The 27,968-nt window shown below is 41.4% G+C and overlaps 1 protein-coding gene across 2 annotated transcripts in view; it reads right to left on the bottom strand.

Annotated features, from left to right (window-relative positions):
* The window catches only part of Kcnh1 (potassium voltage-gated channel subfamily H member 1), a 361,447-nt gene that overhangs the window by 92,236 nt on the left and 241,243 nt on the right, over nt 1-27,968 (bottom strand). For both annotated transcript variants that reach the window (XM_027934788.2, XM_027934789.2), the window contains exons 8-9: nt 15,473-15,672; nt 10,114-10,366 (exon numbers count right to left, since the gene is read on the bottom strand). In XM_027934788.2, the coding sequence (XP_027790589.2) occupies nt 10,114-10,366; nt 15,473-15,672 (453 nt within the window). The remainder of the gene's footprint in view (nt 1-10,113; nt 10,367-15,472; nt 15,673-27,968) is intronic.

Below are 27,968 nucleotides of genomic sequence, written 5' to 3'. Positions count from 1 at the left end.
AGGCCTTGTCCACCCTCTTCAGAATGCTGGGCCTCGAGTATGTTCACTACTTTTCATTCCCAGAAGTGTCTCCTAAACCTTCATAGATGCTGTCCCCTCTCCCTGGAGCACTCATTCTGTAATCTCCTCTCCCAACCCCCTATAGTCACTGCTGCACCTGGGGGAACTCAACTCAGACATCCCCTGTCTTCCCATGGCTGGGCCAGAGAAGAGGCCCGACTATAAATCCCAATAGCACCCTACTTCCACTCCTATTATAACCCTTGGCACCATAAAATGCACATTCATTTCTTTGATAAGAAGGTTCACTCCATGAGAGATGGGTCTGTGTAGTTCACTCTTGTATCCCCAGCTCCTGAACACCACACCTGGCATGATTATGGAGCTATCAGTGAACAGATAGGACCGAGTGACACAGAGTAAGGAGGGCTAGGATACAAAAGACCCAGAATGCATGAAGTTGCATGACTTTGAGGAGAAGACTGGTCCCCAGTCTAAGTGTAAGAACCCAGGTAACCTCAGGTACCTACATAGTCAGCCTGACCCAAAAGAAAAGAATTTGCTGACTTGCTCAGGAATGCTCCCTTAATTCACTGTAATTTGCTTTAATGCCAAGATGTGGTTTACAGGTAAATTTAAGAATAAATAAAATGCATGTTAGAAATTACCCTATGATAATAATTGCTCTTCTAAAGTGTTAAGACTTCATCTAAAAATGGGTCACCAGCCTTCCTGTGGGGACCTTACTGAGCAAGAGCCAAAGGCTGGCATCTCTAGCTTAATGGGGGCTCACAGCTAAATGGTGAAGCTAAAACAGTGATTTGGAAAAAGCATGACAGTTCTCCTTCTATTCTTCACGACTGCAATTAGATAAAATTAAATTAGCCCAACGTCTCTCCACCAAGCAGATTATAAATTTTCCACTGGAAGCAGGTGAAAGTTTTCTAAGATCCCTGCAGATGAGACCTGAAAATTGTCTTTATCTTCCCCCTTCTGGTTATTTATAAAAGAATATGACAGGCATTGCATAAAAATAATTGAAATATATTAGAAAATAAAAATTATTGAGTCTACCATTCAGAAAGCGTTAATATTTTGATAAATCTTTTCTTCCAAGCATATATGCATTTTATGTAGTTGGGGTTATTATATAGTCATATATTCTGACTTTTCCCCATTTAAGATTATATTTGAAACATTTTTCATGTCAATAAAACTTCTTATTATAATAAATGCCTTATAATTTATTATTCCACCAATTTCTCTGTCTGGACACTAAATGTTTAAGAATTTCCTTTAGAAAGGAATGACAGATATAACTTCCAGTGCCTTCAGGGACTGTACACCAATTTTTTAAATTGCTCAAGCAAAAGCAGAATTAAGAAAGAGAACCTAGTCTCCGCCCCAATCTTAATCAGATAATGTGTGCATTACCTAATAGAAGTATTTTTGTGTTTTTGAAGTTCTAGATTTTTCATGCTATACTCCTCGCTAAGAGTGTAGATTTAATGTAATTGCTTTGGTTGATGGAACAGATTTATGAATATTAATGCTTGGTTGGAGTGTGCAGAGAGACATGCCAGCGTAGCCGCCTTTCCCTGTGCCAAGTGCAAGCTCATGTGCTGAGTGGCAGTAACATCCATCCAGAAACTTCACCAGGTCCTAGGTGGAATGTAGAGCAAGGGAGTGCAGTGAGAGTAGGCAATGGGGATCCCTCTTCTCCCCTACCCCAAAACTCACAAGAATCTTGGGAAGCATCTCCAGGAAGGATTTAGCTTCCCTATCTCTAAAGTCATGAGGGTTTACACAAAGCTCTTGTGGTTGTTTAAAATCTTTGTTAGTTAAGCCATTCTATCTTCACTGTCTGGCCATCATCCTTTCCAAGAACACTGAAGGGAGGGGTTAGACCGTACATGGAAAATTAATGCCGATTATTTTCTGTCTAGATCAGTAAATAACAAAAGATATCTATTCAAAAAATGAAATACTATTCTTTTTATAGTACTGGGGATTGAATCCAGGGCTTTGCACGTGGTAGGCAAGCGCTCTATCACTAAGCTATACCCCAGCCCTAAATATCATTCTTTTAAATTATGTCTTTTAACCAAAAGCATCTTAGAAACTTTAAATAATGCTGACTTTCTCAAAGTCTATTTGAAAAGTTAAATTTTCTCATTTTTGAAACTAGCATATGCTCTTTTAAATAGACTTGAAAAACAGAAAAATATTTAAAAAAAAGAAAATTAAAATTTCCTACAGCCTCACAAAGAAGATATCCAGTAAAACATGGTGGTAAAGATGTTGATGGGCTTTCATCCATGAAAGTTTTCCCCCCAACATAAGTGAGACCATATTGCCTTTTAAAATTGTATTTTACTTACTTCGTTGATCAGAAGAATTTCTAATTACTGCGTAAAATTCCTTGTGAGCATTTGATTGGCTGCATGCCCATTAAAAATCCTCTGAAAAAAACTGATTATTTAGGGAAAAAAATGATATGTCCATCTTTAGTCCCTGCCCCCCCCCCCCCCCCATTTCTATTTCCTATTCCTTCCATGGATTTCTCAATCTGTCATGAGCTCTGACTTCTTTTCCTGGTTCAGAGCCATCTTTCTGAGTGATGCTGGACCCTCTACTTGGATGTCCTACTGGCCTTTAGATGCAACAAGCCATACAATCTTATCATTGACTCTCACACAGCCTCTTCCTGCCGACTTAACCTTCTATGCCAATACCTCCCTTTCCTCCAGTAAATAGTTACCCAGACATCAGAATCACCTCTCCTCCACTTGCTCCCCACATCCTAGTATTTAAAACCCTAAAGACTTCTCCCTGGTGATTTTTTTTATCCATCTGTCCCTCCCAACAAATATTAGCAGATTTAGCAAAAATAGGATGTCCAGTTAAAATTGAATTTCAGTGAGTGAATAATTTCCCTCAAAAACATATCTTGTTTGTGTTTGGGAAAAACTTATGCTAATAAGGACTTCCCATTTATATGAATTCAAATTCCCCTGGCCATTCTGCACTTAACTTGGGAGCCCCTCCAAACCCCACTTTCCTTGTCTACATACATGCTTTGTTCCTATCATAAGCCAAAGGCACCAGATGCCTCCCCCCCATCTCCCTCTCTCTTTACAAATCATAGTGCTAACTGTGGCATACCTCTCTCACTACCTTTGGTGGTCTCCATGGCCTGCTCCTCATGCTGACATTCAGAGCCATCCACAGATGAGCCCTGACATGCCTGCTGTTCCCATAATTTACTGCTTCCCTGCATGATCCTTGGCTCCAGCTTAAGTGCTGATCTTGTGATTAGGTAACCCACCCCACATTTTCCTTCCCCTGATCTGTTATGTACCCTCCTTGCCATTTAGAATACCCTCATCACCTGGTATATAGATCATGAGGAAGTTTATCCTACCATTTGATAGGTCTAGGAAAGTTGAAAATTGGCAGCTTCATGCTGTTTAAGCTAAAGTAATAAAAGGTCCCCTGCCTGGAGCATCTTGCCTTCCCCATTCATCATCCCACTCCGTCCCACAACGAACATCAAGTACTGACTGCCTAAAGCAATGCTTCTCAAAGTGTGGTCCTCAAGCCACAGGTGTGGAATCACATTTAAGGCTTCTTGGCACTGGAGTCTCCGAGGGTATAGCACTACAAAATGAGAATCTACAGGGAACAGCTGGGACTCAGTATTGTGAACATGCTTCCCAGATGAGTCCTGTACTCACTGAAGCTGAGAATCCCTGGCTCCATTGAAAAGTGGCTCAGTCTAGTCCGCCAACACTGGTCCCTGATCATGTCCTGCACATTCCCATCCTGATACCTCTAGAAGCTTTGCTGCTCTGACCACATCAAGACTCAGCCCATCAAACTCCTCATGGGCAACCCACACCCTGCTCAACTCTACCTCCTCCATGAACATTTCCCTGATCACCAGGAAGTATACAGATAGAGGTACTGCTGAGATCCATAGCCAAAAAAATGCCATGTCATTCCTACTTGGCTATGGCTCTCAGCAAGGTACTGTGCTGCTTATGGTCACTAACCATGCATTGGTCTCGCTCAATTTGACAGAATATTCCCCCAAGACTAAGATGTCTTTCTGTATTCCCAAAGAAACTAATACTATGATATGTTAATTTCATATGTTAAAACTTCCTAATTTCCAGATAAATAGATGCTGCATTAATATCCAAACAAAGTCAACAGCCCAAAGAAGCTAACTGTCAAGCAAAGATGAGTGCCCTCCAATGTAGTAACTCTGAGAAGGACATACTCCTGTATGTTTAGGAAGGATGTACTTGTAAATTCTAACCATGACAGGATTGCAGATAGGACTTGTGTCACATAAGTCAGTCTTGCCCATTAACCTTCCCCCCATGGCCATTCCTGCCCCACTCCAAGGCTGTGATTAGGCTTTGGCTCATCTAGAAATTTACCTGTCTCTAGGTGACAGTTATACCTGGATCTGTTTCAAAAAGACACTGCAAATTCCTCCTTCCCTCCCCTTTCACCCCATCCCTCCTCCTCCTCCCCTTTTGACTCTCCAATCCTCTTCTAAATCCTGCAGGTTCTCCTTCTCCCAATACCTCTGGACTCTGACTCTCCTACTCATCTCCCTTCTACCACCCACTCTGGGCCTCACCCTTTCTTCTGAGCCTCCCAGCTCTTCTCCATGCCTCTGCATTTGTGGAACCCAAATCCTCATGTCACTCACCTGCTTAACGTTCTCTCTGGGTCCCTCATCCTCACAAGGTCAAGTTCAAACTTGTTATGGTTATGTGCTAAAGGCTTAGTTACCAGCCTGTGGCACTATTAGGAGGTGGTGCCACCTTTAGATAATGGGGTCTAGTCACTGAGGAGGTCACTGAGGTGCAAATTTGAAAGATATATTTTATCCCTGGTCCCTAATCTCTTTCTGGTTCCTAGCTGTCATGAGGTAAGCAGTTTTGCTCCTCCATGCATATGCAACATGATGTTCTACCTCACCATAAGGCATTGGACCTCCACAGGCATTGGACCAATCAACCATTGACTAAAATCCGAACCCATGAGCCAAAATAAATCTTTCCTCCTTTGAGTTGTTTTTCTCAGGTATTTTGTCACAGCAACAGAAAGCTAAAACAAGACTCTTACTTTGACCCATGGAGCCAATCACAGTCCAGCCTCTGTCTCTCAATTCCACTTCATTCAGTAAACAGTCCCTGGTACCTTCTATGTGCTGGACCCTGTGATAAATGCCAGAGATATGAAATCAAAGGGACCTGGACTCACAGAACAGAGATATGAATAATGCAAACAGATGCAGTATGATGGGCTCAGTAGAAACACAGGAGGACTTGAGACTCTTAACCAAACTAGTGGTTCGCTTTTTCAAGGCTATGACTAAATCTCAAGTCTAAGTTCAGGCCTCTTTCTACTACTTGATGCAGCCTGGCCAAAAGACTTCTGAGGTTCCCAAAGAATGAAAGCAAAATGAAAAAATAAGATTCAGGATGACTCATGAACAAAATGCAAATTAAGCACTAAAATGAAAAACCCATTAGTTACAATGAAGTGAGATTCTACAAATATGGCACTTATAGGATGGAAACACAGTGAGATAAGCACAACCCTGAGGCTGATCTCTGACTCATCTATGCTGGTCCAAGAACCGAACACCAAGACAAGAATCTACATGTAGAAGCCAACAGCACTTTTGGGTAGGGACAAAATGATACTTAGGTCTTTTTATTCTAACATCTTTAAAGATTCAAAAGAAATCTACCTCTCAAGAATCTAATAAATAGAATGGGCATATTAAAGTGTGGATTTATTTCAAGGAGTCAAGAAACTAAGTTTGAGAAACTGCTAAGTAATTTCTAAGAAAATTCCAAAAGGAGATTGGGGGAGGGTGTCATATCAAATATAAGGTAGAGAGAAGAACAGAGGGAAAGAGATTTCTAGAACTTTCTGTTGTCAGAGGGCAGCATGGCTTTCAATGCAAACAGCATGTTGTCTAGGTTCATGGGACTATGTTTTTAAATTGTGGATTTTGATCATTTCAAGAAAGCAATTTAGTAGGTCATGATGTTCATTTAAAAAAAATAATAGAGCTGGGTGAAATGGCATATGCCTGTAATACCAGCGGCTTGGGAGGATAATGAAGGAGAATTTCCAGTTCGAGGCCAGCCTCAACAACTTAATGAGGTCCTAAGCAACTTATTTGACAGCCTGTCTCAAAAAATAAAGGGCTGCCTGTGCGGCTTAGTGGTTCAATGCCCCTGGGTTCAATCCCCAGTGCCAAAAATAAATAAATAAATAAAATAAAAAAAGAAAGAATAGCAGCTAATAAAAAACACCATGTTGCATTTCATACAGTGAAAGAAATACTAAATTTTATGTAGCGCTGTGTGTATACATGTATTAGTTTGCAACATCATGCACATTTCATGTGGTGGGTTGCAATCATGAAAAGTCTAGAAGACTTTCATTAGCAAAGGTTCTATTTTTAACACATACTAAATACACTCAGTTATGAGTACTGACCTTTTCTTCATTCTTGGAGTCGGTGCTAAAATTAATCAGAGAATGGGGGTGGAATATTGGAACTGGAAAGAGGAAGCAAATTAGCAGAATGTAAATGAGTCAACTGATAACAAGAGACCAGAGAGCAAAAGAATGAGACAGATGAGCTCTGGATATTTTTCTAAAGTCTCTGGCTTGTGATAAAGATTCCCTGGATATTATCCTTCCTCACTGGAGCATGGGTATATCGCAGCTGCTCAATGAGCGGTTTGTTCAATGAGCCCCTAGAAGCACTTGCATTTTCTCTGTGGTAATACTTGTCACAGAGTGATTGCTGTCCTTTAATTGTCAGTCCCCTCCATTAGAGCAGTTCTTAGAAGGCTGGGGCAATATTTGGGCCACTGCTGTCACCCTCACCCCCACATGAAAGTACCTGATGTAAAGCAGGTGTTCAATTATGTTTTGTTAGATTGAACTGAAGGGCATCAAAGGACCATAAATATCTAGTTCCAACACCCATTTGATGTTTGAACCCCTTTGCAAGAACAAACCGATTTTGGCTCATTGAGCAAAAGTTATTCTGTTGGGGGTGGTAGGCACACGCCTGTAATCCCAGTGGCTCAGGAGGCTGAGGCAGGAAGATTGCAAGTTCAAAGCCAGCCTCAGCAACTTAAGAGAAGCCCTAAGCAACTCAGCGAGACCCAGTCTCAAAAAATAAAAAGGGCTGTGGATGTGGCTCAGTGGTAAACGCACTCCTGGGTTCAATCCCCAATATAGAAAAAAAGTTCTACTGAGAGCAAAACAACATCACAATTCTAAGTTCCTAGGGAGCAAATAGCTTGGGCTCTCTTATGCTTCTTGACTCCAAAGAAAGGCTAATTCAAGGACTTGTCATGTCCTTTTACAGAATAAGGACCTCTTAACAGATTATTCAGGATATAAAGTCTTGGACCTAATTTTAGGACCTAAAACCTGGCTGCCAGGGAACATAGGAGGTGCCTTTTCTAGTCTGGACAGCTTGAGGGCAGCAAACACTGTGAATCCAAAGCCGAAGAGCTCTTAGAATTCCCAACCACATTGCCACCTCGAGCAGGCAGATGCCCAAGAGGGTCTGGATTTGGAGAAGCTGTCAATGGACCAGGTCAGTCAGACTGAGGGGAAGCGAGGAGGGGTAGGAAGTGCCATTTGCTTCCTCACCTCTGTTCAGTTCCTTACCTCCATGCCAGAGTCTAGGTGTCCAAACCAATTCCTAACAGAGCAGGTGTTTAGGATGGGTTGTTAAGGATGGCCAGAGTATGAGTGTATTAGGTAGATGGTACTGGTCTCAGGCTTGATTCCTTAGAAAGGCACATGGTGAGTTAGCAGTGGAGAAATGAAAGATGCCCTGCACCAAGCGTTAACCCAAATTCAAATTCAAAGGATTGCTCCTAGTCACTATTCTTTCTCAGCCAGGTAAACATCCTGACAGCTATTAACAATACAAAAATTTAAAAAGTTCTATCAAGGGTATGGATGGGTATTAAAGCTGGAGATAAAAGCCCTTTCCCTTCAGATATACCAAAGCAAAGTCTTCAACCTTCCCGAGTCCTGTTCCTTATGCTCTATCAAACCTCACTTTTCTGTGACAAGGCAAGGAGCAGAGTATCTGGTCTGCAGGTCAATGGATATCACAGAACCAGGAACACTTAGCAAACAGGCTCAGTCTCCAGGCCCCTCCCAGAAGCTACTCCAGTCTCCCTCTGACCATCTGCCAGCATATGCTGAAGGAATATAAATCATCCTGGGTTTACCCTGAATCAAATGGAATCAAGAGGGCAAGTTGGCTTGGGGCCCAGGGAGAGAGAGAGAAGCTGCAGATTGTATACTCCAGCTCCAAGCAGGAACAAAGTTTGGGAATTTTTTTTTTTTTTTTGCACTAGGGATTGAGTCTAATAGTGCTTAACCACTGAGCTGTGTCCCCAGTCCTTTTTATAGACGTGTCTCACTAAGTTGCTTAGGGCCTCACTAAGTTGAAGCTTGACTTGAACTTGTGATCCTTCTGTCTCAGGCTCCCTAGTTTCTGGGATTACAGGCATGTGCCACCATGTCCAGCTTCAGTTTGGACCTTTTAAACAAATAATTCTATCTGTCTCTATGTAGTTTGTATCTCAATAAAACTCTAAGTTTCTAGGGAGCAAATAGCCTGGGACTTCAGTGTAACTCAATCTCTCCCTGCCTTAGTTTCCAGAGAGATCATATATCAAAGATAAAACACGTGCTTATAATATCTAGCATTGCCTGGCAACATCAAGGGCCAGAACATGATGTTAATTATCATTAGGATTATGGCACAAAATGGGTAAGAGCAGAGCTATGTTATGTAGGGACAAGGTGATGGTCGAGTCAGAGGACTCCATGGGCCCTATCAGCCATGAGGAGATTTCCTTAACCTCTCTGAACTTTAACTGTCTCATCTACAAAATGGGGATAATAAAGCCATTTTATAGGGTTACCGTGAGGATTAAATGAGAATCTGTATGTAAGCTGTTTGGCACACAGTAGATGCCCACAAATGATGGCTATTATGATGATGGTGATGGCTCGTTTCCCTCAGAGGGACAGAACCCCAAGAAAAACGTGAGTTCCTGATGAGTTCCTCGAAAGCCACCGATGTTCAGTGTCCCCAAATATCAACATGTCCCCCGTGTCCCTGCTCTTTCTTTCATGTTCCCTATCACTGTGTATGGTGTTCCAGCTTCCCTGTTCTCCAAGTGAGAAATCCTCCAGTCCTCTTGACTGCTCTGTCTCCCCCAACAATGAATCCATCTCCAGGCTCTATTGATTCTACTTGTTAAATATCCCAATTCCATCTGCTGCTCTCCATCTGCCTGTTACCATCCTAGTTCAGGCCACCATCAACTTGTCCCTAGATAACATGCCTACACAACCTGGTCTCCATGCTCCAGCCTCCCTCCTTCAACCCAATCTCCAAGCTGCAACTTCTGTCATCTTTCTAAAGAATAAATCTAACTATGCCTTTCATCTTCCCTATCCTCATTGGCTTCCCCAGGTCAAATCCAAGGCCCTTTACGTGGCTTCCAGAGCTGGATGTGATCTGCCAGTGCTCAGCTCTCTCTCCAACTTCATATCTCATCATAGCCCCTCTGGTTTTGGTCACACTGAGTAACTAGCAGTTCCCATAATGAATCTGTGTCTCTGTCTCTAATAATGTCTCTGCCATCCCCTCTTCTTAGACTATTCCTTCATTCCTTTTATTCTCTATGCTAACTAGTTCAATTTTTTGGTTTTAACTTAGGTGTCCTTTCTTCCCACTTGGATACTGGATTGGATACCCCTTCCACTCTATTGCAAATATTTGTTCATTTCTCTCCTAGACTGGGAGCCCCAAGGACAAAACCATTCTTGTCATTGAAACACCCAAGTGCCTCAGACAGCACTGGCACAAAACAGGCATTTAAATATTTGTTGGAGGCTACACCAATTGGCCCTGCTCTGTGGAGCAACCTCTGGTTGAAGGTGATGATGACACTGAACTGTCCAGCAGCTAAGCCAATCTTGGGTACTAGAACCTGTCCATTCAGCAAGGGAAATGCCTACCTAGGATAGCCACCACCTCATCATCTTGAATCACCTCCAGAGAGCCAGAGACCACAAAGCAGAGGCTGTCGACACTCTCTCCAGCGTGGTAGATGAGGTCCCCTGGGGCACAGTGCACTGTCTGGAACTCCATAGCCAGTGCCCGCAGGCAGCCATCACTGGCCAGTCGGAAGGCTGGGTGCTCCTTGAACACCTTGCGGTTCAGATGCACGCAGATGTCAGCCCTCATGTCCTTGGGGCAGATCTGCAAGACCTGGATGGGCACAGAAAGAAACAGTGTGAGGGTCCCCACTGCAACCTCCAGTTCACTTCCTTCAGCACCCCTGGGGCAGCAGCAACACCCCACAAAGCCTGACTTTACTCTTCTGGCCAAATCCTGCCCTGGCGGTGCTCTCATTCTGTGGGAGAGATAAGCAGAGTCTAAAATAATCTACGCTGACTGCTCAGGACACAGGTTTGAGGGTTGGGAGTGTGTGGGACTCCATCCGGGAAGTCTTCTCTAAGGTGACATTGAAGCCAAAACTTGCAGATGTGAGTGAGCCATGTGGAAGACAACATTCCAGCAGGATGGCAAACAGAATGGTTCTGAGGGGGCCTGAGCGGTAGCCATCATGAAGGGAGGGGAAGGGAGGGTGAGGAGAAGAGGCGCAGGGAGAATAGCAAGCTCTAGGGACTTTAGGTCAGGATAAGTCTTTGATTTCATTCTGGCTTTGATGGGAGGAGCACTGGAAAACATTTTAGCAGGGTGGGATGAGCTGACATATTTTAAGAGGAATACTGCAGCCACGGAGTGGGTTTAGAGAGCCCTGATTGTAGGGTGGAGATAGTGGAATCAAGGAATTTGTTTAGGTCACTCCCACAAACATCCCAGTATGAGGCTAGGGACCTGGGGAACTTTGTAAGTGGAGCCAAATTCAGGTTACATTCATAAATAAGTTAAAAAAAAATTAAATTGACATGTAACAAAATGCACACACTTATGGGGTACAGCATGATACTTTGATACATGTATACAATGAGTCTTGATCAAATCAGGGCAATCAACATACTGCAGTATTTATCATTTCTTTGTGTTGAGAACATTCAAAATACACTTAGTTCTTTTGAAATATATGGTAAATTTGTTGTTACCAGGTACAAAATTATAGTTGGATAGAAGGAATAACTTCTAGTATTCTATAGCCTAGTGGGTTGATTATAGACTAAAGAATATATTATGAATGTAGAACTGACATGACCTGCTGATGGACTAAATATGGGGTATTATTCAAAGAGATGCATAAAATAACATTTATTGAACACTTACTGTGTACCAGGCATTGTTAAACACTTTAAAAATCATTTGCTTAATACCTATTTTTTGAGCACCTTATGGTATAACAGGCATCATTTTTAGTTCTGAGGATGAGGCAGTGAAAAAGATATAGACAAAAATCCCAACCCTTTTGCAATTTACCATCTAGTAGGAGCAAACAGACAGACAAATAATATCCAGTGGTGAGTGCCAAAGAGAATAACAAAAAAGGAAAGGGAAAGCAGATGAGGGACGCAATTTTACACTTTAAAAGTGTTGTGTGCAATAGCTAATGTGGTCTTCATATAAACCTCATGATATAATGTTATTGTGTCAGTTTACAGATGAAGAAACTGTTGCACAGGGAAATGACATAACTTGCCCAGAGTTTCACAAGCAGGAAATAGGATAGGAGGGATCTCAAACCTGTTGGTCACATCTTAACAAACTCTTATACTAGGCAGCTACACAAAACAATTGGGCTTGTAATTTTACTTGCAGCATTTTCAAAGAAAAATGGGAACTGTAAAGGGACATATAGGTCTCATCTTCTCAAACAATGAAAACATTTTCAGCTTTTTCTAGAAGGAGAAATATTTCCCTGAACAGAATTTTTGTTAAGAAACCTCTGCATGGCCCCTTACATAGCAAGCATTCAGTAACACAATAGAACACCTTCAAGTGGACTTTTCCAGCGAATTCAGGAGTGGTTCTGAAATGATTGCTCCCACCCTAGTCTGTGAACCCAGCATGGGGCCTACAATCAAACGTTCAGTGAAAACTTTTCCTTGCAGTGCTGGGAACTTTTCTGCCCCCTGCTTCTCTGCCTTAGCACAGGCCATTTGCTGAGCTCAAATATCACCTTGCTCTTGACAACTTCATTTCCTATCCACCCACCCACCGGGTCTCTGTGTGGAAGCTTAGCAGTGAGAAAAGGTCAGAGTCGAAATCCCGACTCCTTCCCCATCAAGTGACTTAACAGCTCTGTACCTCTGTTTTCTTGTAAAACACAGACTGGTAACATTGACTTGCAAAGGTTAAATAAAATCACATCTACCAGTACACAGCTCAGGGCAGTGTAGCCCCAGCAGGTGACTTAATGAACATCCCCTCCTTCTGGGTACCCGCTTTCTGGGAGTGGGGATGGAGGACTCACTGAGGCACACAGAACTCAGGCTGCCAAACCTTTGGCAGAGTGCTTGCTAAGTGCCTCGCTCCATAAGGCTTATGAAAAACAAGGCTCCTGCAGAAGTGAAGATTTAATTTGGGTTTCTTCTTTCCAAGCAGATCACCAGAGAGCAGGGAGCAGGTGCATGTCATGTCAAAATGGTGCTCGGTAGTTCGGAACCAAGATTTATTCTGCAGGTGAGTTCACCTTTAAATATTTGGTTTCCTCTGACTTGGGCTTTGCTGGCAGAGGCTGTTAGCAAACAAGGCAAGGCATGGAGGCAATGTTTTATTCATGGGCTCTGATCCCAGTGCCCACAACAGGAGGAGGTGAGAGAATCTGGAGTGGAGGAACTGCAGACTGCTGTAGCCTTCAGGCATTTCCATCTTCTCATCTACTAGCTCCACAGAGGGGTGGACGGTCCACAACCCCACTGGCAATCCCCTCCCTACTGCTTATAGGAGGAGATACCCTCCTCTTCCTCGAGAGCCTCAAAGGCCACAGAGATATGTCACCAAAGGCTCATAGCCTCCCCCAGCTGGGCAAGACTGGGTCAAGGTTAAGAGAGAAGATTTAGATTCAGGCAGATCTGGATCCAATCACAGCCTCAGCATTTGCTGGAAGCAATACTTACTGAGTTTTCATTTTTGAACTTGTATGTGGATGTTTTTTCCCCAGTACTGGGGACTGAAGCCAGGGATGCTCTACCACTGAGTTATATCCCCAGCATTTTTTGCTTTTCTTAAATTCAAGACAGGGTGCAAATTTCCCAGGCTAGCCTTGAAATTGTGATTGTCCCAAGTAGCTGGGGTTACAGATATGCACCCTGCACCTGGCTCCATCATGCATGAGAATTTTGCAAGGATTCCATGAGCTGTTGTATGGAAGGTCCTAGAATAAGCAAATGTTCAGTGCCCTAGTTGTCATTTTTAATGTTATTGTAGCAGCAACCTCATGTCATCAGAGGGAGTCTTTGTAGTTCAGAAATTCATAGCTAAAAGGACCTTAGAGGACATCTAGTTTCCAGGTATTATAGACAAGAAAACTGAGGTTCAGAGAGACAAGCATGTGCTCAAAGTCACCAGCTACTTACCACTAAAACCAGAGTGTTCCAGAACTACCACCCGACCCTGGTCATCCCTGGAAGAGGTGTAGGTTCTCTCCCTAGTAGTTGCCTGTCATAAGTCCCTGCCAAGGGGAACAGCCATTCTGGCCACACTGGGCTCTGTAGTAAGTAACCATAGTGAAGTTCATGGCTATTTCCTCTCCCATCTGGGCCAGGAAATGGGACAAATCCCAAAGCCCTCCACAGCAGGGAGGGAGAGGGAAGGTAAATGCTGACTGTGTCATCTCTCACTGGTGAAGGCCCAGCCTAGCCCTGCAGGGAGGGTGGTGGGGAATGGCTTCTTTCCAGACAACCAGATTTACAAAGGCATTCTGGGGCCTGGGAAAAGGAGCTCCAGGGCAGAGAGATCAAAGTTTCTTTCTGCTCCATCAGCGGTCAGGAGCCCACAGAGCCTACAGGCATTGTTGAGAGAGAGGCACAGAAATAATAGGGACAACTGGGGCAGGGGGTTGGCAAAGCTGGGGACTCAGTGAGGCTCCAACTCCCAACCTGCCCATCCGGGAAATCAGAACCTCATCATCAGGACTCCTGCTTCTTCCCTCCAGTACATGTTTTAAATTTTAAAAGGGTGGTGGAGGGAATCGAAGGAAAAAACTTTGGAGTCAAAGGGAAACTGGGTTCAAATCCTAGTTTTGCTGTTCTTTGCTCCATGACCAGGGGCAGTTAGTAAAAGGATTTGGGCTTTTTGTCCTCATCCTGTCAACAGAGATCGCAGCAACTCCCTCCCATGGCCACTGAAAGCCAAATAAGGCTCTGTTGCAGGGGCAGACAGGCAGGAGAAGTACAAAAATACATTTATTGTCAATGCACGGTCAAGACATGATAGCCGATGCTGTGGCGGTGCTGCTGTAGGCCTCATGGCACAGTCAACAGATCCAAAGTGACATTTCTTTTAAAGTTGAGGGCTGATTTTAGTTCATTTTTCCTTTTACACTGTCACTTCTCAACCAACTATTCCAATGAAGGAAGATAGGAACATGGACAGCTGATCCCAAAGGCTAGTTGAAATCAGACTTGAATATGTCAATAGGTATTTTTGCAATAGTGTTTTTGTTTTCCTAATTCTAACAGAGAAAAGGAATTGGTACTTCCCCAAGAATGTATAGATTGGCAATAAAGGGAGGAAGTGTGGTAGAAAAGACTAAGTAGAGAAAAACTGAGCTGGGATGGAATCTTTGCTTTTAGAAAATGTACAAAGGAGACGATTCATAAATGAATAATAGAATTTTTATCTAGATTGACAGGAAGGAAGATGAGTGGGGCAATATCCTAGAGCACATGATTTAAGGGGAAGGCAATAAACCTCATTTAACAGGAAATAGCTAATTTTAATGCGATTAAAAAAAAAGTCAATGTTCATGCAAGTAAATTCCCGTTGAACAAAAATCAAAATTTGGAATAAAGACTATATTAGTAACAGTGTCGTGCTACCTTAGAATGTGAAACAAAAGGAAAAATCAGTAGTACTAACAACCTCCTCTTATCATGACCTGATTCTCATCATTGTCCAAATCTGGGAAATTCTGTTCTGGATAGTTAGACTCCCAGTTTTCCTCTTTTCCAGGAGGCACACCTCGCTTTTCCAGTTTCTTAAATAATGACTCTTAATTGCTGGTCTTTGGGCAAGGCTGATCTGGAAGCAACCAAACCTCTGGAGAAAGGACCCCGAGAATCTAGGATCACCCAGATGAAGTCTGAACCCAGCCAGGTTTGAGGGCCTCAGCCTACCTTGAGAAAGCCAACAGACAAGTGATTTCCCGGCACTTCTTACCTTCTCTGTGTCGATGCCTCTAGACATGGACCAGGTAGACACAATATAGTCCATGACTCGCTCACTCAGTCCTTTGGGCACCTGGTAGAGTTTCAGGAAGTCCCGAACACTGTTGAGCATCTCATGGTACCTGTTGGTATTGGCGTACATCTGTTGGAAAATTGTCGTCACATTCCCAAAGATGGTGGCATAGAGAAGTGCTAGAAGCAAGGAGGAGAAAAGGAAAAGAAATAATGCAAGAGTGGTCCTTGAGTCAGGTCCCAGAATGCCCAATGTGTTCAGAGCAGGCCAGTGGCCAGCTGCCTCTCCCTAGAACAGATGGCCAAGGTCCTTCTCAGGAAAACTTCATGCCCAGAACCTTTGGGGAGGTGGACTCAAAGCAAGAGTTTTCTGATGTCAGTCCACTAGGAAAAAAAAACATGGGCCAGACTGGTTGGGAGCGAGGGCCAGAGCTCAGACACAAGCAGCGGCCATGAATTGGGGAAGGCAGTTGTACTGCTTCACTTAGTACCTCTTTTCACAAAACTTTGACACATGTCTGAGGACACCAGTCAAATGTATGCCCATGTGCTGCAGTCCAAATCCAAACCTGTGAGTTAACAATCTTCATCAAGCTCTGCTGTGTGCCAAGCCCTATGCTACCCACAGGGGACAGGATGGTGAATAAGACATTCAGTTTTGGCCCTCAAAGAACACAGCAGGAAGGACAGACTCTGAATATGTAATCAGAACTTATTTAACAGTCTGCAGAGGGCAATGGAAGGCGTTTTATCCTTGTTTTCCACTTATTGTTAAATCCTTGTTTTGCACTTAACAATCTGCTTCACTGACAAGGCTCATTGGAGGGAAAAGCATGGCTTTGATACAATGCAAATAAAATCAGGTGCCCTCTGAGATGTAATAACTATGTAGTATGTGTCACTACTGCTCCCCTTACGTTAGCATCACCAAGGAGGACTGTTACATCATCACAAATCCATCACTTCCAGGAAGACTTCCCCAATCCCCTCTCCCCTCCATCTGTCACCAGGAAGGAGACCATAACTTACTAGGCATATTTCTACAGAGCTCATATTATTCTATTGTGCAATCTATATATGCTTCTTTCCTGGCCTGTTGCCTGACAGAGTACGAGTTGCTGCTTGAAGGCCGGACACCTCTTTTCCTTGCCATTGTACCCCTAGACTCTAAATACTATTCCTCTACTTAATAAGTGTTTGTTGAATTACTGAGTTTACACATGCTTTTTTCTTCCTGCTTTTTAAAAATAATTGATAAACCGGATAGGATTAAAATATGTAATTTAATCAACGTTGACATAAAACCATTACTACAAATAAGATGGTGAATATATCCATCACTCCAAAAAGTTTTGTCATTTCCCTTGGAAATCCTTCCCTCCTGCCCACACCTGCCCTTCACCCTCCCATCCCCAAGCAACCTCTGAGCTCTTTTCTAACACCACACATCAGCCTGCATTTTAAAAATAGTTTTATGTACATGGAATCATATAGCATATTCTTCTTTTTAATATCATTGATATAATTCATACAACATGAAATGTATCCATTTAAAGTGCAAAATTCAATGGTTTTTAATATATCTATAGACTTGTGCAACCATCACCACAATCTAAGTTTAAAATATTTTCATTCCCTCCCCCCAAAGAAATTCCATACCCATTATCAGCTGTTCTTATTTCCCCCCAGCCCCCTATCCATAAACTACTTTCTGTCTCTATAGACTGCTATTCTGGACATCTTATATAAATTAAAATTATACAATATGTGGCTGCCTGTAACTAACTTCTTTCACATTGTACCAAGTATCAATACTTCATTTTTATTGTTGAATCATACTCCATTGTAATGGATTGCCTACATTTATTCACTCATTGTTATTGGATATTAGATTTTTTTTCCTTTTTGGCTATTATGAATACTACCATTATAAACGTTCACGTTTAACTACATTTAAAATGTTGAGAAACTGCCGAACTATTTTCCAAAGTAGCTCCACCTTTTGACATTCCTACCAGCAGTGTATGAGTGTCCCAGAATCTCTGCATCCTTATTCACACTTGTTATCACCTATCTTTTTGATTGGCATCCTAGTGAGTGTGAACTGTCCATTGTGAAGTGTCTCATTGATTTGCACGTCCATAATCGATCAGTGTTGAACCTCTTTCCCTGTGTTCAGTGGCCAGTAGTATATCTACTTTGGAGATTTGGCCATTCAAGTTTTTCAACTGGGTTGTCTGTCCTTTTGAGTTTCAAGAGTCCTTCATATATTTTGATATAGATTCCTTATTAGATATATGACTTGCAAATACTTCCTCACATCCAAGGGTGGTCTTCACTTCCTTTACCATATCATTTGCAGCACAAAAGCTTTTGGTCTTGATGTAGTTCAGTTTATCTACTTTTTCTTTAGTATTCGTTTTTGACTGGCTTCTTTAAACATGATTTTTTTTTTCTTCTCTGTTATCGTGTCAGTAGTTCATTTTTTTTAAAGGCAAATATTTGGAAAAAATTAGATATTCACAGGAAGATTCAAACAGAGAAATTCCAGTTACCTTTCTCTGAGTTTCCCCATTACATTTCATATAACAAGAGCACAGTGTCAAAATCAGAAGATTGGCATTGCTATGAAGTATATGTATAGTTCTGTGTCATTTTTATTACATGTGTAGATTTATGTAACTAGCACTAGAGAGAAGTATTCTACCACCAGAGACCTCCCTCGTGCTGTCCCTTTATAGTCACACTTCCCCCTGGCAACCACAGTCTTTCCCCCTCTATTATGCCATTTTAAGAATATAAAATAGATCATACAGTATGTAACCTTTTGAGATTGGTTGTTTCCACTCAGTAAACTTAAGGTCCATCCAGGTTGTAATTTTTAATTTTTTAAATTTGTTTTAATTATTTATATATGACAATAGAATGCATTTTTGCACTTTTGATATATCATACATAGATGGGATATAATTTCTCATTTTTTTGAGAATACCTGTTGTAGAATCATGTTGGTCATGCAGAGTATATATATTATTAATTTATGTCTGTTTCTTTCTACTCTCCTTCCTATCCCACACTCCCACTTCCCCTCCCCCTTCACTTCCCTCTACCTAAGAATACCTTATACCTAAGAATCCCTATACTGAAGAATAGTGTTACCTAAGGTATCACTATCCCTGTACCTGCAATTCTTAGTGTTACTTAAGGTAACACTATTCTTCTCTAGTGCCCTCTCCCCATTGTGAATTAGCATCCACATATTAGAGAAAATATTCAGCCTTTGGTTTGGGGGGATTATTTCACTTAGCCAAAATATTCTCCAACTCCATGCATTTACTGGCAAATGTAATCCCTTTGCTTTTAATTGATGATGGCTATCCTTCTGTATGGATGCACCACTGTCATTTCTTTCAAATGATCTTATTCAGATTTAGCTGCCTATGGAAGGGAAAGAGAGAAGTGCATGAATCTAGAGGCAAGGGAAGAACTAAACACACCTGAAGAGAATTATAAATGAGGAAGGAAAGAGCACTACCAAGCTCTGGAAAGACACCAGGGAGTACTGTCAGTATGAAGAGAAGAAGCCAGACAGAAAGCAGAAATAGTGCAAAGCCTGAATAACGTAGATACCAGTTATTCTAAGTTCAGAATTACTTCATAAACAAAGGAGAGGCAAAGCACCAGCTCTCCCAATGCCAGTAATGTCACCAAGTATGCTCAGCATCCTCCTCCCAGGGACTAGGCCAGGCTGGTTGCCTTGTTCCCAGAGAGTCTGATCCTAACTCAACAAACCTTGGAAGGCAGACTTGCCTCGGCTGTTTTCTTATCTTCAATGAACCAGGGCTCATGGGCAAAGAGTAGAGGGGTCTCTTTATGGGATGCTTGCTAGAAAACTAATCTAACCCTGAGCTTTAAAAGGTAGTTACACCAAATCAGTAATGTAGTAAAAATAGCTCTGTTGGCCATGATTGAGTGCCAGGTAGCAGGTCCTAGACACCAACATGCCGGTCAGTCAAAAGCAGCGATGTCACGGATCGTTCCATGGTTCAGACTGCTCCTGTGGCATTCTGAGGTTAAAGGTCTGCAGGAGGGCCAAATTCTAGAATGATGATGAGGATGATGTAATTTTATATTAAAAGTATATAATTTTACTCTAAATTCACTTAATTTTATGAGGTTGGATACATGTTTCTCATGCATATGACATTTAATTTGTTAGTATCTAGATATCTGTATCAAGCCCTGTACCTGCAATTCTTAATACCTAACTAGTATTAATACCTAACTAGGAGAGAAGACATGTTAATTCAGGTATCACCCAAATGGATATTTGAGTGTGATATGGGGAGAAAGGGAGGGGTGTGTAATGTCGCTGTCATGAGTTTGGGGGGAGGGGGGTGGAAAGCCAGACTGAATCTGGCCATGCAGAGGGTGTCTTGGATCCCTCTAAACATGGAATAGTTAAGTCCTTCCATTTGGGGAAAGGAAAAAGACTTCTCCCAACTACAAGGCAAAATGCAGATTTGGAGAAAAGATTTCTTTCATCCATGTGGTTTAAAGTTTTATATTGTATCATAGCAAGAGCTCTGGGTCCCATCCAAGGAAAAATAAGATTGTGTTCTCTAGTCCTTAACTAGAAATGACTATATGGAACTTAGGAAGGGCAGCAAAAGTTCCCTCCACTCCAGGTCTAAATTTTTAAGTTTTAAATTTTTAAGCCTAAATTTTTTTTGGTCTAAAATATAAATAATCATAGTTCAAAGAGTTAAGAGGTCAAGAAGTTTAAAAAAAAAAAACAACAGTCCTTTGACCTTTCCTTTTCATGCAACTTGCAATTGTTTAGCTAATTGTTTTGGTAATTATCTCCCTGTTTGAATATCAGGCTCAAAGTGTTATGTCCTGATATTCTATTGGAGGCATTATCCTTGCCTGCTGAGAATTTAGCACTTTCCTCCTCTCCTCCATCATCCCACTCATTTCACACACCTTTTCTCATTACTCCACTCTCCTGGTAGAGCTGATGATTTGGGTTAGATCCACATCTGTGTTTATGTTCCAGTGTTCAGATGAGTGCTACCCACAGCTGAACCATGTACTTGCTTCTCTGCAGTGTTCTCTTTTACCTGTAGCTCTTAACGGTCTGTCTTTTCATTTGCTTAATTTTCTTACCATTCATTTGATTCCAAACTTTCCCACAGATAAATCTCTTAATGTATTAGAGCACATTGACCTATCAATTTCATTTTCTTAAAGCAGTCTTTCTTGGAGCCTTCTGAATCTGTTCCATTGCCAGTTGTGTGACTCTGTTCATTAGTAACCTTACTCAGGTCAGACTCCCTCATTCCTGCATCCCATGCCCCACCCCTTTCTTCTCCTAGTAGGTTACTGAGAAGGGGAAGAGGATCAGAGTTTTTGAGATGTAATATGTATGCTATTACAGTTTATGAATAGTTTGGCTAGGTATAGAATTCTAGACTGGAAATAATTCTTCTCAGATTTTGGAAATATTTCTCTACTCTTGAGAAGTGAAAACCATATCAAACATTTTTTTTTTCCTCTCAAAAACTTTCTACAATGTTCTAACAATTATATAATGATATACATTTTGCTGTGGTTACATTTTCCTCTTTTGTGCTAAGCTTTCTTTTCATATTTTTATTGGTGCATTATAATTAAACATAATTTACATACATAAGTGGGGCTCTGTGTTGCATATTTGCATAGCATTGGGCTAATCTTTCAACAAACCCTTTCAATGTGAAAAAATGTATGTCCTACATTTCAAGCAAATTGTCATGGATTGTTTCTTTTATGATTTCTTCCCCTCTAGGCCTCCAATTTTCAGGTGTTGAACTCCTGGAATCATCTAATTCTCTCCTATTTTCTATATTTTGTGAGAGCTTTCTTCAACTGTTGTCTTCTATTCTTTTTACTGAGTTTTAATTTGTTCTCATGCCTTAATTTCCATGACCATTTTGTTCTGAAGAGCATGAAATTCTGTTTCATAGGTGTATCTTTTCTTACTTTCTTAGAGGATAAAAATGATAGAAAACTTAAAAATACATCTTCTCCCTGCTTGGCTTCTGTTTCCTCACTTATTTGTCTGCCTTTCACATTAGAAATAAATGAAAATTCTTAGATGCCCACTTGGATTTAAGAATGGGGCTCTAGAAAACTGATTTAAGAGTTTTGCGTGATTGAGAGTTACCAACTGTGACAAATTACTGTAGAGTAACCTGGCTGGAGGTAGTGTTGAAGAACCAACAATGCAATTGACTTTGCGATTGTCCTTTTTGGACTGCTGAGTCCCCAGGGAAGACTTAATCTCCTGTCTGGAAAATGCTGGTAGTGCTCAGTGACCATAAGAGGAGAAGACATCTAGAGGTCTCCACATTCAGTGAATGAACTTTTTCTTAATCCCTGTTTTCATATTGTACCTCTGCTTCCACAGTGCCTGCTTTCTCCCATCCAGAGACCCCAAAACAAACTAGGGTTTTTGAGTGGAGGAGGGGCAGCTGCGTAGATCAAGAAAGAGATCTGGGGGTCTAAGTGCCTCTTAAGTTTTCATCCAGCCCTCATTTTCTCAGAACTGCCTTCACTTTCCCTTCTGGAGGCACTTATTGACACTAGTGTTTGAGTTCTTTAAAGGTCTTGGAACAAATCAAATTATTTATTTCCCCTGTGTCACCTTAGGGTTCAGCTTTATTGAGTCTACCAAGCTGATCATTGATTTTCAGTTTTCATATTTTGTCCCCTCTGCTGTCTCCCCTCTCATTCTCTTTGTGGATTTGTACTCTGAGAAAACCTGCCCTTGCTGTGGCATTAGTGGAGTTTCAGGGGTGGCCAGATGTACTGGTGTGTGGTCCAGTCAGTCATGCCTAACAACAGTGGTATGAACAGTCTGCAAAGGCTTTTAGAATTTCTGCTTTGACCAAAGGTGGCCCATATGAAAGAAATAGTTTCAAAATCTTCAAAGTCAAGAGCTCAAGGCAATACCATAGTGATAAATAATACCTGCCTTGAGGTATGGTTGCTATCACTATCTAGCCAATAAAGAAACTAAAGTCCAAGATCAAAGGAACAGTACACACAGCATCACATTTGTATCCACTAACTCATCCCTCCTCAAACTTCAGTGTGGGCCAGAATCACCTTTTCAAAACAGTGTTTGGGCCTTACCTCCAGGGTATATGATTGAGGAGGTCTTGGGCAGGCCCTAGACAATTTACATTTCTAACAAAATTCTCAGGTGATGCAGTTACTGTTAGGAACTTAGAGAAACATGGCACAGGTTGAGTATCCTTTATGTCAAATGCTTGGGACCAGAAGTGTTTCAGATTTTGGAATCTTTTGGATTTTAGAATATTTGCATACATATACGGAGATATTTTGGGGATGGAACCCAAGTCAAAACCCAAAGTTCATTTACGTTTCATATACACATAGCTGGAGATAAAATTATTAAAAATATTGAATAAAATTATGCCTCAAGGTTTCATGGTGTAGAACTTTGCACACATGACCTCAAGGATGCTCAAAAGAGTCCAGGTTTTGTATCATTTTGAAATTTAATGGTGTGTGGTCCAGTTGGGATTAGGGATGGCCCAACCTGAACTAGGACTATCTTCTATTTATAATCCTTGTTTAATTTCAGAATGTCATGACACTGGATACAAATGTTGATTTTCATGGCCAAGGCTGTTTGGTTTTCTTATAGGTTACTTCTTCTGGAGTAAGGATAGATAGTTAAAAAGAAAAGAGCCATTTAGCTGGGCCTGGTGGTGCACACTTGTAATCCCAGCAACTCAGGAGGCTGAGGTAAGAAGATCACAAGTTCAAGATCAGTGAGCAACTTAGCAAAACCCTGTCTCAAAATAAATGAGACTGTTGGGATGAACCCAACTACTATGCAGAACCATAAAGCTCTAATTAAAAGAAAGAAAACGAAGTGGGAAAAACAAAAAGGGGTAGGGAGCTGGGGATGTGCTTTAGGGGTCGATTCCCCAGTTGGTGCGGGGGGATAGCTATTTATCTATTAGAAGATTTTTTTCTAAAAATGGACAGCAACATGCCTTCTCTCCACCTCTTTCAACTCTACTCCTACCCTTGGCTACCCTGCTACCCTAAGATCTTATAGGTACCAACAGGAAAACTGAGGAAGCAGAACCCCTTTCCAGGCCCTGCTTTCAAAATGATAATGCCCGAAAATTCAGTATCTACCAAGATTATGCCTTACTGCTGCTTATTTACATTTTCTTTTTCTTTTTTTTTTTTTTTTGGTGTGGCGCAAAACAAATAAAGGATTTTGTTGTATGAATTTCCCTTAAAATAAAAATCTTCAGTTTTGCAGTCCTCAACTCCCCATTAGCCAGTCTCGTGATTAGGATGAACTGCTCATTAAATTGTAGCTGCACTAGTTGCTGTGTCCGTGGAGAGGGACTTAATAACACACACAACATTGGCACTGGGAGCTCAGAGGCAGTCCAGAGACACTATCACTTCCAAGTCACTAATGAGGTACAAAAATAGGGTCTAAAAAGGCAGAGCAGGAGTTTAGAAGTTGAATTTTATGCTACATTAAGGGCAGCCTACATATCTCTACAGGTGAACTCAGCGATGTCTATACACAATATTATCTCTTGTTAAGAACATAAAGAAGGGATTTTTAGCATTATACTCTCTTGGATTTAAATTTCAGCTCAACAGCCCAGGACTATGTGGCCAGAGGCATATTCTTTTTCCCTCCCAGTCTGGCAAAGAGAAAAATACCTGCTCACTTCCCAAATTGGTGGCAGAATTAAATGAGATCGTGTGCCATGATTTGGCTGTCCTCCAAGGGCCCAGAGGTTAAAAGTCTGATAGAAACTTTAAGAGGTAGGACCTAGTGAGAGAGAGTTGGGTCATCGGGGGGTGTGACATCAGAACAGATGAAGGTATTTTTCATGGGACCCATTAGTAGTTCCTGTGGTGCTGGATCACACCCAGGACCCTGTACATGCTAGGCAAACACTCTCCCACTGAGTGACATCCAGCTGCCCTTAGGTAGTTCTTAAGAGATGGTTGTTATTAAAGGAGCAGGCCTGGCTCTGGCCTCTCTGCTTTCTGGTTCAAGATGTGACTACTTGTCCAGATACATGTTCTCATCACTGCCATCTGCCATCCACCATGAGGCCCTCACCAGAACAAGCCAGTGAGGGTGCTGTGCCTTTGAATCTCCAAACTGTGAGGTAAATATATCTCTTTTCTTCATAAGTATCCTGTGGCAGAGATTTCATGATAGTGATGGAAAAATGAAGGTCTCTATGACCAACTTAACATTCTGGGTACTTTCCACACAGAACCTTAATGTTATTTTATCTTTGAGTTAACAGTCCTGAAGTCAAATGTCAAGACAGTTGACACATGCCAGACAGCATTTTATTAAGACAGTAACCTGTAACACAGATTGCTTTTAGTTGCAAATATAGACCCCCCCAATTTACCCATTTGGGTCCTGAAGAGAAATATTTAAGCCAAGCTCATCAAATATGGAGACCTTCCAATACATCTCTGAAACCCATAGATGTTAAGATTTTTTACACTTCAGCTAAAATACTGATCAGTGATTTTTGATAAAACTCTTCACTGGAGGAAAGGCTGAAGAGCAAGTATAAACCCCGGGGAGAGGTACGCGAGGGAATAAGGCCTGGGAACCAGACTTAGTCTCTATTCCATTCCTTTCAGTCCAGTTGAGAGCAACACATCTAATTTTGTTAATGCAGTATTTTTGGACTTTGCTGTTGTTGCTTATTCTAACGTGATAATGATGGAGTGGGTGTAGAATCCTGTTTATATTGGCATGGTAACCGACAACTAACTTGGAAATTCTTACTTTCTATGACTTTATAATATCCACTGGACAAAAATGGGTAGTGAAATGGAAAGAAAATGAAATACCCACTCACTGTCATGCTAGCAAATCAATCCATAGAGGAGGGTGGTGCCCAGGAGAAGGCAGAGTGTGTGTTCTGGAGATATTTCTGGTTCCACTCCTGATCTCAGGATAATTTACCTTCTCTAAACTTCTTCACAAATAATGGGGTTTATAATTACTTTGTGACTTTATTTTAAATAAGTGGAATAATATATAAATATATTAATATTATATTATTATATAATAATAAATTATATAATAATAAATGCTCAGTAAATAACAATAGTTAAAAGGATGGTTACAGTCTAGAGACACAAATGCCTCTAGTTATTTCCTGGAAACATTACCTTGCTGACTTAATCGGATAGCTGTTTTAATTCATCAAACATTTATTGAATATCCAGATATGTCATGTGCTATGCTAGGAAGCAATATGGTATTGAGAAAATATTCTTGTAAGTGCCTCAGTTCCCTCATCCATGAGAGGGGAAGGATAATCCTCACCTCTCAGAGTAATGGGAAGATTTCATGCATTATTGTGACAAGTGCAAACATGATGGTGGCATGAGGCAGATCCACAGTGAATCTTGGTTTTCACTTCTGAACCATCCAGTGTTCATTTCTGTCCATCAACCACACAAGGACTCAGGTCCTCTCATCTCCCCTGTTGGGGACTGGTACACCCAAGTGGTTTATGCTGGCATGTGCTTTTCCTTAAATAGAAGGCTTTCTGGGGTGCAGAAATTGTGGAGTCATTTCAGGGGCATCTTCCGCTGTATTCAGGAGGCATACAATAAATGCTGTTGACAAACTCTTAAAGGGATTATCTCAGAGAGGTGAGTCTGCTTATGTTCAGTTAGACAGGGGCTTCTTAAAGTACTGTCTTAGGCCAGTAGCATTACATCATCTAGGCCTTTGGTAGAAATGCAAATTTCCATTCCTACCGCAGACCTCCCAGACCAGAATCTCTGAGAGGAGGCTCAGGAATTTGTGTGTTTTTTTCTATCCTTCAGGTGACTTTGAGAAGCACCATTTTATGTCACATTGATCCTCAATGTTTCCCTAATGAATTTAAGTATGATGTTCCTTCCATTCCAGACTGATGGTCAGAGAGGAGAAAGATACTGGGTCATACTGAGGATGCAGAAAGAGGCTCTGAAGTGACTAACCTTTACTCCATTGGAAGGAACAAAGGCAATGAACATGGGGAGGGGGAGAAAGCCATGCCACAGGTTAGCAACACCTCCATGCGTGGGATGCTGAGATGGAGATGACTATTCTCAGTTCTGAAATGCCAGCTAGCTCTATCCCCCCATTTCTCCTTGTCCTGATCAGTAACTGCCTTGGGCACAGAAAGTAGCCTCCCAAAATGGAGAATATAAAAATGCATCTACTTTCCCCTATTTTATGACAAGCCTGAAAACTTTTCATTTAATATCCTGCTAAGAATAGCACAAATTCCTATACGACATTCAAACTCAGCCGTGTTGGGGAATGTCACTTAACAAGCACAATTCTTACAGGGGAGATATAAGGTTATTTTCAGCTACTTCTCATCTAACGAATAAAACAACAGCTCCCACTTCACCGTAACCCATTAACAATGCAGTCTGCACCACCTCATTTCAGCCAGCATTTTAATAGCACCACAGATAAAAAGCACAGCCATTTCCAGAGGCAATTACTTCTGCAAGTGAATCAAAAAGGTCAGACACAGGTTGCAAAGGTCTTCAGATAATTTGTTACTTTTGCTTATTTTGAGTTTGCCGAGTTCTTAACTGCAACAAGGCAACCTGCAGCGCAAGTGACAAAAGATAGATGGATTGGCTTGCAGGTGCACAAACCCAGGGTCTGCTTCACTTCTTGTAGAGAACCCGAGGTTTATATTTCACCAACATGAGTCATCAAAGAGAATCAAATTAACAAAGCCGTTTAAAATAACAATTTTTAAAGCCATTGGAACAAGCATGGTAACCTCAACTCAGCTCATTTTCCAATCATTAGTTATGTCTAAGTTCTAAGCTCTCACAAAACTCGAACTTTTCCTTCAACATCTGAAAATATAAATGGGAAACTTTTGATAAGCCACTATCATCAAGACCGACTAAACTGGAACATCAAGATGATTGGGCAGAGAATAGCTTTTAAAGAAATGCCTCTTCCAATGATAAAGGGAAGAAATTAAAATCACTTTGCCAATTCACAACTCTAATCTCAGTCCCTCTAGCCTTTGTTGATTTTCCTCAGTGAATAAATCAGCCTCTTCATTTTTCAAAGGCAGAATTGGGGCCATTTAGTTGCTAAGTGACACTGTAGGTCCGAATGCCTCTCTCCTTGTTGCCTCCAAAATAATCATTACCCAGAAAGATAGATTCCCTAAACTTTCTATCACATAAGATGCCAAGAAGTAGAGGTCTATCAATCCTTTGTACCTGACAAAGCTCTTCCTGCATGAATCAGTGGTCCTAATCAGAGTTCTGCTGCTGAGTAGCTCTAGGCAAGTGACTGCACCCTTTGGCCTATAAGAAGTTCAAATATTTGTACAGTGAATGAATGAATCATG

Source organism: Marmota flaviventris, chromosome 12 (assembly GCF_047511675.1).
Source record: "Marmota flaviventris isolate mMarFla1 chromosome 12, mMarFla1.hap1, whole genome shotgun sequence".
Taxonomy (NCBI): Eukaryota; Metazoa; Chordata; class Mammalia; order Rodentia; family Sciuridae; genus Marmota; species Marmota flaviventris.
The sequence above is the reverse complement of the archived record's forward strand: the minus strand, read 5'-3'. Positions and strand labels throughout refer to the sequence as shown.